Raw genomic sequence first — 12098 nt, 5'->3', positions numbered from 1 at the left:
TAAGAGAGTGTGCTGAACTGTCAGGGCCCAGAGAAGCAAAGATGAATATTTTGCTTGACAGGAAGGAGGCAAAAGAAGTAGAATTATAGTCAAATATACTTATAATAGATGCTATTTAGTAAGGCTGTTATGGAGAAGGAAATGGCAGCCCGCTCCAGTATTCTTGCCTGGAGAATCCCACGGACAAAGGAGCCTGGTGGGCTACAGTCCATGGGGTCGCAAAGAGTCGGAGAGGAGTGAGCGACTAACACAAGACTGTTGAGCTCCAAGAGGGCAGGGTATGAATACCCTTAGGTGTTACCCTTTAGCTGTTAATTAACTGGGCTATTAGTTCCCTGAGGGTGGTGTTTTAACTGCTTTGTTCACAGCTGAAGCTCCAGCTTCTGACACTGAGTAAGAACTGAACTGAACTGAAATGAAACCTAAAACAAATTCTGTTGGAATGTCTTAGGGTCTAAAGGGCCGTTTGAAGTCACTGGAGAATGCATTCTGTCCTTCGACATTTGGAGAAACAGGGCCAAGAACAGAAGGGACTTGTCAGGGCCACACAAGGATTGAGTAGCTGAGTCAGGACTCGAATCAACAAAGCTGGTGGAGCCAAAGCCGTGCCAGAGCCAACATCCAGCACCTGTGACTTTGTTTTTCTTGAGGTAGCTATTATTAGTCTCAGATTTTAAATGGACAGGTACAGAGAGGTGAAGCAAAGTCACACACCTGGTAAGTTCCAAACCTGAAATCCCATCCTCACATAAAAACAAGGACCCGGCTTGTCTTGAAATAACTGCCCGAGGAAACAGGTGAGCAGATGCCTTCCCTGGGAGCAGCAGCTCTCTGCATTTCTCCGTGATTACCAGCCAGGGGCTTCTCTCTGGGCTTTATTTATTTATTTTCCTGGGCTCAGGGGTATTTCATTTGTGTGGGTGAGCCCCATCAGGCAGCCTGTCTGCTTTATTCACCATATGCCCCCTGCCTGGCAGCCCCATGCCCCGCGTACAGTACTCATTGAGTAAAATCTGTGAGATTGGTACAACCCAGGGCTCTCCCACTCCGAAGCCCGTTCACCACCTAATCCCTACAAACTGGTCTGCGGTTTTGCCCCCAGAGATATTAAGGAGCCTCTCTCTGACAGTGTGTATCAGGGGGAGACCAGGGGAACTTGGGGGTGGTAAGCTTTGGTTGAGGAGCAGGTGAGGAGGTTGACCTTCAGTTTAGAAAGGGAAATGTGAATTGCAAGAGCTGAGGAGGTGGGAGGGGAGAAGAAGAAGATGATCCTCAGGCTGACAGAAGACTTCCCACTGGTGGTCAAGTGGTTAAGAATCCACCTGCCAACGCAGGGGACACAGGTTCAATCCCTGGTCGGGGAAATTACCACATACTGCAGGGTAATTAAGCCCATGCGCCACAACCATGGAGCCCGGGTGCTCCAGAGCCTGTGTTCTGCAACAAGAGAAGCCACTGAAATTAGAACTCTGCACACCAGGATGGAGAGCAGCCACCATTCACAGCAACAAAAGTCTGTAAGCAGCAAGGAAGGTCCAGCAGAGTCAAAAATAAGTAAAATAAACTTAAAAAAAAAAAAAAAAGACAAAAAGACATCCCACTTGGGCCATGGAGATCCCAGTTCTGAAGTTCAGCCAAACCAGAAGGCTCCCAAACCTGCAAGACCAGCCACATATTACCGGCTAGTGCATTCTTCCACCTTTACTCTCCTGCTCAGGGATGGGGCTCCTGGGGCAGCTGGGGCTGAAGCCCCTTTTCTCTGGGGATTTCACTTCTCTTGGGTCAATGGGCAAGTGCAAATCTTCAGGGCTCTGTGAAATCAGAGATGTTACTCTGAATGGCCTTTGCTAAGAACACTTTAATTATTAAATAAGGTCAGTGGCCCCAGAAGTCCAAACTCCAGCCATATTGTCCTGGTCCCTAAATGTACCCTCAGAGGAAGGTAAATGTTTAAAGAGATACAGATAATTTTGTAAGGCCTCCAAACCCAATGGAACCAGATACTGAGGCCTTAAAGAGCACTGAGATTTTTTTAGAGAAGCCAAAGCAAACTTTTCAACTTGGGAATGTTTTAAATACTAATATTCAGGCTAGGAATATTTCAAATACTACTACTATTAATAATTGATACGAATAATAGGAATCATTTACTGAATCCCTAAACTGTGCTAAAACTGTTCTCATAGATTTCATATTTGTAGCAGTCTACGCGAAGAGTGGAGAAGGCAATAGCACCCCACTCCAGCACTCTTGCCTGGAAAATCCCATGGACGGAGGAGCCTGGTGGGCTGCAGTCCATGGGGTCGCTAAGGGTCGGACACGACTGAGCAACTTCACTTTCACTTTTTACTTTCATACATTGGAGAAGGAAACGGCAACCCACTCCAGTGTTCTTGCCTGGAGAATCTCAGGGACGAGGGAGCCTGGTGGGCTGCCGTCTATGGGGTCACATAGAGTCGGACACGACTGAAGTGACTTAGCAGTAGCATGCGAAGAGTCGGACACGACTTCACTTTCACTTTAACTTTTCACTTTCATACATTGGAGAAGGAAATGGCAACTCACTCCAGTGTTCTTGCCTGGAGAATCCCAGGGACTAGGGAGCCTGGTGGGCTGCCGTCTATGGGGTCGCACAGAGTTGGACGCGACTGAAGCGACTTAGCAGCAGCAGCATGAGGTGGATAATGTTAAAATTCCCATGATGGGGCTGAGGATTAGAGACGGTAAATCACTTGTCTTAGGTCACACAGCTAGTGTGTTACGGAATCAGAAGTCAACTTGGTTTGTCTGAACCTGAAGTCCATCTGCTTCATGAGCCTTTATAATGTCTGTTTTCTCCTTGATTCCTAACTTCCTTCCATTCTGATTCCCACTGAGTAGGGGACAGAAGCCTGTCAAGTTTGCCTGATATCCATCAACCAGGCCCTTGACACTTGGTCTCAGCCCAGCTTTGCCTGCCTTGCCGTGTGATCTTGGGTAAGTCACAACATTTCAGCTAGCTCTCAGTCTCCCCAAATATTTCATGTAGAGGTTAACCATGAGCTTCCTTCTATAGCTGAGGCCTGGCTCATGGGGGCAGAGTTTAGTAGTGGTAATAGAGGGGAGGGTGGAGGGTAGAGGGTGGAGGTGGTCTTTAGCCCCACCCTCTGGTGACATCACACAAGACACCTACAGTCCCTGGAAGCCCCACCCCTAGTGACCCTCACCTGTGGAAGTGCCATCCAGTGCCTGGCATCTGGTGAATTTTTTCTGTTCTATAGCAGAAGTCATCAGCCCTAGTGTTCAAGAGAAACCCTAGGTAACTAGTGCAATTAGGGAGACTTGGAGGGGGGCCATGGGGCTTCCCAGGTGGTGTTAGTGGTAAAGAACCTGCTTTCCAGTGTTCGATCCCTGGGTCAGGAAGGTCCCCTGGAGAATGGCATGGCAACCCACTCCAGTATTCTTGCCTGGAGAATCCCATGGACAGAGGACCCTGGCAGGCTACAATCCATGGGGTTGTAAAGAGCTGGACGTGCTGAAGCGACTGAGTGTGGAGGAGGGCCATGAAGGTGTACTGGACTGGGGTGGGGTGCCTGGAACAAGACTGGGGTGGGCAAACTACTCAGAAGATGCTCTGAGCCTACCCTCTGGAGGTCCACCCTCATCCTTCTGGTCATGCTAGACTCCTGCCCCTGCTTCTTCCCCTGGATCCAGGGCCCCTTTCATGGAGTCAGGAGATGGGAACCAATTCTGAAAATAGAGCTGCTCACATGGAACTGGGCTGCTGGCTGAGGTCTAAAGGAAACAGGGCAACTAGACCTCTGTTATCTCAGGATCTGATGTCTGGGTTCTGCGCTCAAAGTCCACTGTGTATGGGGGAGGGCGAGGACAGAGAGAGAGAGCTATCGCCCCCCTGAGGAGGTGGCTGCGAGCCAGGCTTCACTGGTACAGAGAGTAGGGCGCTGGTAACTGGGTGAGACTGAGGTCCTTGGATGCAAGTCAGTTGCTAGAAGCCTAAGGAAGCAGTTTGCAGGAAAGGACCTGCTCACCTGCTTTAGAACAGCGTTTTCCAAAGTGGTTCTGTGGGATGCAGTTGGCTGTGACAGGAAGCAGGGCAATAGGGGTGGCTGAGAGTATGTGGGCTCTGCAGTCACAGAGCTGGGTCCAGATCCTGGCTTCACCTCTCTCTACCTACCTCACAGGCTAGTTATGAGAGTTGCAACAAGGCTATGAGTGAGAAAGTGAAAGTGAAAGTTGCTCAGTCGTGTCTGACTCTTTGTGATCCCATGGAATTCTCCAGGCCAGAATACTGGAGTGGGTAGCTGTTCCTTTCTCCAGGGGATCTTTTCAACCCAGGGATCGAACCCAGGTCTCCTGCATTACAGGCAGATTCTTTACCAGCTGAGCCACCAGGCTATGAGTGAGCATATAGTAAACTCTTACTACATTTCAGCTAGCTTTATAATCATTACTGGGAAAGGAAATCCTTGTCATGTAAGCTTGGCAAATGTATTGAGCTGGTTAAAAAGTGTTTGGGTTTTCCCATTAACATCTTATGGAAAAACCTGAACGATGTTTTTGGCCAACCCAATAGGTTCAACAAAGTGAAGCAGGCTTCTTTGGTGCAGGCCTTCTCTGATCTTTTAATATGCTCTTAGGACTTGGGAAGTTCTAAGAGTGGGGTATGGAGCATTGAACTGGATGTAACAGATTTTAGGGAGCCAGGAACTAAGGCACTATTGCATGTCATCATTCCCAGGCCTTTGTCGTCATGGTGGAATGGAAAGCTAGCTGAATTGGGCAACTCTCGGGAAAGCCTTCCTGTCTCTGGGCTCCTGTTTTCTCAAGGTAAAACTAAGGAACTGCATAAGATGCTTTCAGAGGCCTTTTCTGGTTCCCTGAGGTTCTGAGTTGGGAAGACAAAGCTGTAGACAAGGGTGGAGGCCAGACTGTTGAGGCTAAAGACTGGTCTCTCGGGGAGGAGAGGAAATCCAATTCTGGCAAGTGGATTCAACCAGCAAGTGGGCCGGGGGATTCTTGTGCTCTGCACAGAAGTGGCCCCACTACTGTCATTAGTAAGGTCTTGCTGATGAATTGGTTCATCAGCAGGGTCTGATTCCTAAACCTGCCAGGCCATCTTGGAATATAAAGTAGAAGACTCTTGTACTCCCTTGTTGTAGCACCTCCCATGCAGTGGTGTAATGACTTATTTAACTCCTACTTCCCTACCAGGCTGGGAAAGGTCAGAGGCCAGAGCTGACTCCATAATGTAATGCAGGAGGAACTAAGGGATGCAAGTCAGGCTGGGGGTGAGGTGGAGTGTGAGTTGCCTTTGCACAACAAGCACCCTCTGTTTGCTTGGACTGTGTGCGAATTATTGGGACTTTGTGGGTGATCATGGTGCTGCTGATGGCGGAGAACTTGAGTGCTTTATCTTGCCCAGCTTTCTTGCATTTTAGAATGACTGGTGCAAAGGAAGTTGCAGTAGATATCTGATGAATGATGAACAGAGTAAGTTTGGTTGCTGCATCCATTAAGCTTCTTGGGGAGAATTTGAGGGAGGGGAGTTGTCTGTCTAGCTAGTTGTCTGGATAGTTTATCAATACATATTTGATTTAATGAATGGCACAGTGAGTAATGATAAGCCTGAATTAAGCAGCTAGAATCAGGCAAAAACAGTATATAATTATTAAATTATTAATAGTACTTGTCACCTTGTCTTACAGAGGTCAGTTTTGGGAAGTGGTTAAAATTACAAACTGAGAGACTTCCCAGTGGTCCAGTGGTTAAGACTCCACGTTTCCAATGCAGGGGCTGCAGATTTGATTTCTGGTTAGGGAACTAAAATCCTACATGCTGTGCAGTGCTGTCAAAAAATAAAATAATAGTAATAATAATAAAAAGACTGCAAACTGAATTTATATCATGCCTCTACTGCTTCTTAGGCAGGGTACTCAACTTCTCTGTGCTTCAATTTCCTTGTCTGAAAAATGGGCATATGATAGTACCTATCTCATAGGATGTTGTGTTGATTAAATGAATCAAATATGCATAAATTGCTTAAGACACTGTCTGGCACACAGCACATGCTATGTAAGCATTTGCTATGCTTTGGTTTCCTCTCTATAACCTCTACCATATTATGAAGTTCCTGAAGGCAAGGATCAAATTCTTTTCCACTCTTCTCCCACCCCACACTCTGGGACCCAGCACAGGACATGAGGCAGAGAAGGAGCTCAGTAAGTGTTTGCTAAATGAATAAATATGTTTTAAATGATAACTTATATAATCCATTATAGATCTTCCATAGGGGAAAATGAGGGGGCATTAAGGAGTTGGCAGCTTGTACTGGTCTTAAAGGATTTCAGTAGAGGGAAAGGAAGTTGGCACAGGGTCTACATTTGGGTTAGGTGGGAAATGAGGATGGGAGCAGGTCATGGGGTGTTGAATGCAGGGTGAGGTGTTAGATTGGATTTATTTGCAGTTAGCAATGTGGAAGGTCTGGAGGCAGGAACTTTTAAGCAGGGGTGTGGCTAGGGCTGTTTTTATAGGATCAGATGTTACTAGGGACTTGCAGGGGGAAAGGTGGCTTTTTGAGTTGGGCCTTGAAGGCTACGAAGTATTATCAGGATGCTATTATGCTGATTTTTCATTCCACAAGCATGAAATGAATGAAAATGAGCACCAGCTACCTGCAAAGCACCAGGGGTTCACAAAATAATAGGACAAATAAGCCTACCCTGGAGGAGCTTGCATTAACAACTTAATGTCTATGAGAAGTGTTATAATGGTCAAAGGACAGTAGGCATTCGAGTAGAAGGGTCAGCGTCAGAGGACTGGGGGGCGAGAGAAACCCGGGAAAATATCACAGAAGAAATGGGTTTTGAGGAATGACTAGGAGCTTGCCAGACAGGCAAGATGAGGTAAATGTCTCAGATGGAGGGAACAGCTTACCCGGGCTACAGACATGTGAAACGGCAGGTCCAGGGGCTTGATGAGGCTGTGGCTGGGTGTGATGTGTGCTGTGGTTGAGTAGTAAAGCTGGGAAAGGCAGTAGGGACCAGATCATGTAGGGTGATGGAGGGTTAGTGGGAGACCCAGGCCATTTGGAAGAAGCTAAAAGTAGAGGTAGCAAATCTGTTCTTAGCAAGGACATTGTCGCCACCGTGTGAGTACTGATGGCAGCATGAACATGGGAGGGAAACAACGGGGGCTGCTGTATGGAGCCTGGACCGGAAAGGAGTTGGCTGACTCCTGAGCCTCTTTAAGTAACGCCTGCCTCAAACATTTATTGAGCACCTTCTATACGCCAGGCACTATTCTAGGCCCTTGGGATAGATCAAGGAGCAAAAGAATCGTGAGACAGAGCTGAGCTCTCCCCGAGGACAACTCTGCTCCTTTTTAACTCCGTGTAGGGATAAGGGGGTAGGGAAGAGGGAGGAAGAACTGGGCAGCAACGCCCTGCCAGTTGCTGCTCACGGGGCAGCTGGTGAGGACACCAGCTCCCTAACTTTGCTCGGGCCTCTCTCTTCCAGCCCCCTGCCCAGCCCACGGCCATGGCCACAGTGGTGGCCCAGAAGCTCAGCCACCTCCTGCCCGGTCTGCGGCAGGTCCACCAGGAGCCTCAGCCGTCTGTGCCATCAGAGCCTGTGTTCACCGTGGATCGAGCCGAGGTGCCGCCCCTCTTCTGGAAGCCGTACATCTATGTGGGCTACCGGCCGCTGCATCGGACCTGGCGCTTCTACTTCCGCACGCTGTTCCAGCAGCACAATGAGGCGGTGAACGTCTGGACCCACCTGCTGGCCGCCCTGGTGCTGCTGCTGCGGCTCGCCATCTTTGTGGGCACCGTGGACTTCTGGGGAGACCCGCATGCCCTGCCCCTCTTCATCATTGTCCTCGCCTCCTTCACCTACCTCTCCCTCAGTGCCTTGGCTCACCTCCTGCAGGCCAAGTCCGAGTTCTGGCATTACAGCTTCTTCTTCCTGGACTATGTGGGTGTGGCCGTGTACCAGTTTGGCAGCGCCCTGGCGCACTTCTACTATGCCATTGAGCCCGCCTGGCACGCCCAAGTGCAGACCATCTTCCTGCCCACGGCTGCCTTTCTTGCTTGGCTTTCCTGCACTGGCTCCTGCTACAACAAGTACATCCAGAAGCCTGGTCTGCTGGGCCGCACTTGCCAGGAGGTACCCTCTGCGCTGGCCTACGCACTGGACATCAGCCCCGTGGCGCACCGCATCCTTGTGTCCCCCGACCCTGCCACAGACGACCCGGCTCTTCTCTACCACAAATGCCAGGTGGTCTTCTTCCTGTTGGCTGCAGCTTTCTTCTCTGCCTTCATGCCTGAGCGCTGGTTCCCTGGCAGCTGCCATGTCTTTGGGCAGGGCCACCAGCTCTTCCATGTCTTTTTGGTACTGTGCACGCTGGCCCAGCTGGAGGCCGTGGCGCTGGACTATGAGGCCCGGCGGCCCATCTATGAGCCTCTGCACACCCGCTGGCCCCACAACTTCTCTGGCCTCTTCTTGCTCACCGTAGGCAGCAGCATCCTCACCGCATTCCTCCTTAGCCAGCTGGTACGGCGCAAACTTGATCTTGATCGGAAGACTCAGTGAAGGGGGTGGCAGCTGGTAGGGAGGGAGGTATAGTGGGGGCCCAAAGGTCTGGATGGGAACAGATGGGAACAGATGGGAACCTTGGCTCCAGATGGGAACAAGTCCTGGTAAAGTTGTTTGTGTCTGGCCCGCGGTGATTCTCTGTGCACGGCACGCCTCAGCTGCCAAGGGCAGCGCTGGCCAGTCCTTGGATTTGAGGATTGGCTGGAGCTGCTGGGGTCTACTCTTGGGCCTGCCCCAGCTGCCTGCCCTGGGAGAGGGAAAGAGAAAGATGTGTGTCACCCTGGTTTTGCCTCCCCTCACTGCCTGTCTCACTTAGGGGTGAGGATGGGGGAATCAGCTGGGGCCAAGACCCTGACTAGGGGCTTCCAGATTATATGGGAGGGGAAGTTGGGATTTAGGTTAGAGTCAGATCTGAGCTGAGGGACAGGGGAAGCATCAGCAGTGCCCTCTACCCAGATCCCCTCGGGAAAGGACAGCCCTCTGTTGTGTGTAGGACTTTAAGGTTCCTTGAACTCCAGCTTGGAGTTTGGGTGCTCCAGAGAACCCTCAAAGGTTGAAGATTGTGCCAGGTGGAAATGGATCCCATCCAGTGCCCCACAGCTCTCAGTCACTATCCCAGTTAGCTCCACCCTCCTATCACTGGACTCTGGATCCCACTCATCCTGTTCCCATCTTCTTTCCTGGGTCCCTTGTTCACAACTCAGTGTTTATCAATTCAGTGTTTCTTGGGCCTCTACTCAGACACAGGCTATTGATGGGGCCCTGTGGATTAATGCAGGATGCTAAAGGCTTTACTATTGAATGAACTGTCAGGGGAAACACTGAGGAGGGAATAATTAGTGCTGCCTGAGACCCTCAGGGTCTTGGGTTGGGAAGGGTGAATAGGAGTTTGCTGATGGAGAAGAGGAAGTGTATTCCAGGGAGAGGGAAAAACCTGTTCAAAGGCCAAGAGGAAAGGAAGGAGGAGTCACTGGAGCTGAAATCAGGGGTGGTCTGGACTCTGATGTCCTGGATGCAATAAAATGACTGTGCTAACAGTTGCCTCCTTGCTTCTTGTCTCCTATCCTGGAGAGAGGGCCCTGGTGCACCCCTTGGGCCTGCTTATTGTGTTGGAGGAGGTTTTCAGGGGGAGCTTGGGGGTGGGCAAAGGGAAGAGATCCTGTTTTATCTTTGCCTGGGGGTGGGCCTTATCTACTGTATATGGGAACTTTTTTTGATAGGAAAGGTGAGGCACTTTTATTACTAAATTAATATTAGATGTTAAAAGAATATGTTTAAAATATATAATTTGACAAATATTTCATTTCTTGGTCTTTTAATCAAGGAAGGTCTTTATGTTAACTTTTATGATATCGTTACATGTCAACATTTAGAGTATTGCCTTTTCCCCAGTGCATAAGCAATAAATGGCAACATACGTACAGTGAAGGAAAATTAGGAAGTACAGGTAAGAAAAGCATAATATCTTGAATGAATAAGGAATATCACTCTACTGCTAAAATACCATGTCGTGCATATAGTTCACCTGTGGAGATTGTGGTTATGTGTGCTAGCATTTTTCTATTTCTGAGGACTTAGAACAATGCTTGGTGTGCGTGTGTGTGTGTGTGCGCTGCTCAGTCATGTCCTACTCTTTGTGACCCCATGGACTGTACCCCACTAGGCTCCTCTGTCCATTGGATTTCCAGGCAAGAATACTGGACTGGGTTGCCATTTCCTTCTCCAGAGGATCTTCCTGACCCAGGGATTGAACCCCCATCTCTTGTTTCTCCTGCATTGGCAGGCAGATTCTTTACCAACTGCACCAACTGGGGAGTCCAGGTGCATTTCTTAGGGGCTTTCAGAATTTGCAAAGTACTTTCACAAAACTTGCTTGATCCTCTTTAAAATTCAAGGCCACACAGCAAGTACTGAAAGCTAGTTCTTGACTCCAAAGTTTTAGTTTTCATTCTACTTCAGTTCAGTTCAGTCGTTCAGTCGTGTCTGACTCTTTGCGATCCCATGAATCGCAGCACACCAGGCCTCCCTGTCCATCACCATCTCCCGGAGTTCACTCAGATTCATGTCCATCGAGTCCGTGATACCATCCAGCCATCTCATCCTCTGTCGTCCCCTTCTCCTCTTCCCCCCAATCCCTCCCAGCATCAGAGTCTTTTCCAATGAGTCAACTCTTCGCATGAGGTGACCAAAGTACTGGAGCTTCAGCTTTAGCATCATTCCTTCCAAAGAAATCTCAGAGCTGATCTCCTTCAGAATGGACTGGTTGGATCTCCTTGTAGTCCAATGGACTCTCAAGAGTCTTCTCCAACACCATAGTTCAAAAGCATCAATTCTTCGGCACTCAGCCTTCTTCACAGTCCAACTCTCACATCCATACATGACCACAGGAAAAACCATAGCCTTGACTAGACGGACCTTAGTCGGCAAAGTAATGTCTCTGCTTTTGAATATGCTATCTAGGTTGGTCATAACTTTTCTTCCAAGGAGTAAGCGTCTTTTAATTTCATGGCTGCAGTCACCATCTGCAGTGATTCTGGAGCCCCCCAAAATAAAGTCTGACACTGTTTCCACTGTTTCCTCATCTATTTCCTATGAAGTGATGGGACCAGATGCCATGATCTTCGTTTTCTGAATGTTGAGCTTTAAGCCAACTTTTTCACTCTCCTCTTTCACTTTCATCAAGAGGCTTTTGAGTTCCTCTTCACTTTCTGCCATAAGGGTGGTGTCATCTGCATATCTGAGGTTATTGATATTTCTCCCGGCAATCTTGATTTCAGCTTGTGCTTCTTCCAGTCCAGCGTTTCTCATGATGTACTCTGCATGTAAGTTAAATAAGCAGGGTGACAATATACAGCCTTGACGTACTCCTTTCTACTTAACATTTTCTAAATCCTTTCCCATGAGGTTTCCTAGTTATGCTTAGTTTTTTGTTTTGAATTACAAATGTAATCCGTTTAAGGTAATGCTGAGGACCCCAGCTATGGAGCTGACAGACCAGAACCTCCTCTCCTCTTTTTGAGATGTTCCTAGGTGTTCCTAGGCTTCCTAGAGGTTCCTTGGCTTCCCAGGTGGCGCTAGTGGTAAAGAACCCGCATGCCAATGCAGGTAGGCCATAAGAGACACAGGTTCGATCCCTGGGTCAGGAAGATCCCCTAGAGGAGGAAATGGCAACCCATTCCAGTATTCTTGTCTGGAGAATCCCATGGACAGAGGAGCCTGGCTGGGGACGGTCCATAGGGTCGCAAAGAGTCAGACGCGACTGAAGCGACTAAGTATGCATAAGAACTCAGCGATAAGACCAGGAAAAGCTCTGATGGTTATGAGTAAGAGAGTGCAACTAACTCAACAAAAAAGAAAATGCATATTCCTTGTGCAGCGTCGCGAACGCGTTCACTCAACACAGTTCCGAATACAACTTTTGGATCAGAAAGCCAGAATGAACTTGGCCTTGGTAATCTGCTCCACGCCTCACCGTTGTCCTGGTTAAGGCCTTAAGACCGCAGCGCT

At 48.9% G+C, this 12098-nt stretch overlaps 1 protein-coding gene across 2 annotated transcripts; it reads left to right on the top strand.

Moving 5' to 3' along the window:
* Window positions 1–2610: 2610 nt before the first annotated feature.
* PAQR7 (progestin and adipoQ receptor family member 7) lies at window positions 2611–9628 on the top strand. 2 transcript variants are annotated; one of them, XM_040229649.1, is made up of 3 exons: window positions 2611–2976; window positions 4739–4827; window positions 7515–9628. In XM_040229649.1, exon 3 carries the CDS (start codon window positions 7536–7538, stop codon window positions 8586–8588), a length of 1053 nt encoding a protein of 350 aa, XP_040085583.1. In that variant the 5' UTR covers window positions 2611–2976; window positions 4739–4827; window positions 7515–7535; the 3' UTR covers window positions 8589–9628. The 2 variants fall into 2 exon arrangements, with proteins under 2 accessions (XP_040085583.1, XP_040085581.1); XM_040229647.1 differs by having other exon boundaries at window positions 4739–9628.
* Window positions 9629–12098: the final 2470 nt, after the last annotated feature.

The sequence above is a fragment of the Oryx dammah genome, unplaced genomic scaffold, assembly GCF_014754425.2.
Source record: "Oryx dammah isolate SB20612 unplaced genomic scaffold, SCBI_Odam_1.1 HiC_scaffold_27, whole genome shotgun sequence".
In the NCBI taxonomy this organism is placed as follows: domain Eukaryota; kingdom Metazoa; phylum Chordata; class Mammalia; order Artiodactyla; family Bovidae; genus Oryx; species Oryx dammah.
The sequence above is the reverse complement of the archived record's forward strand: the minus strand, read 5'-3'. Positions and strand labels throughout refer to the sequence as shown.

Coding starts and splice junctions, on each gene's coding strand:
- PAQR7 (XM_040229649.1), top strand. CDS start 7,536: ATGGCCACAGTGGTGGCCCAGAAGCTCAGCCACCTCCTGCCCGGTCTG.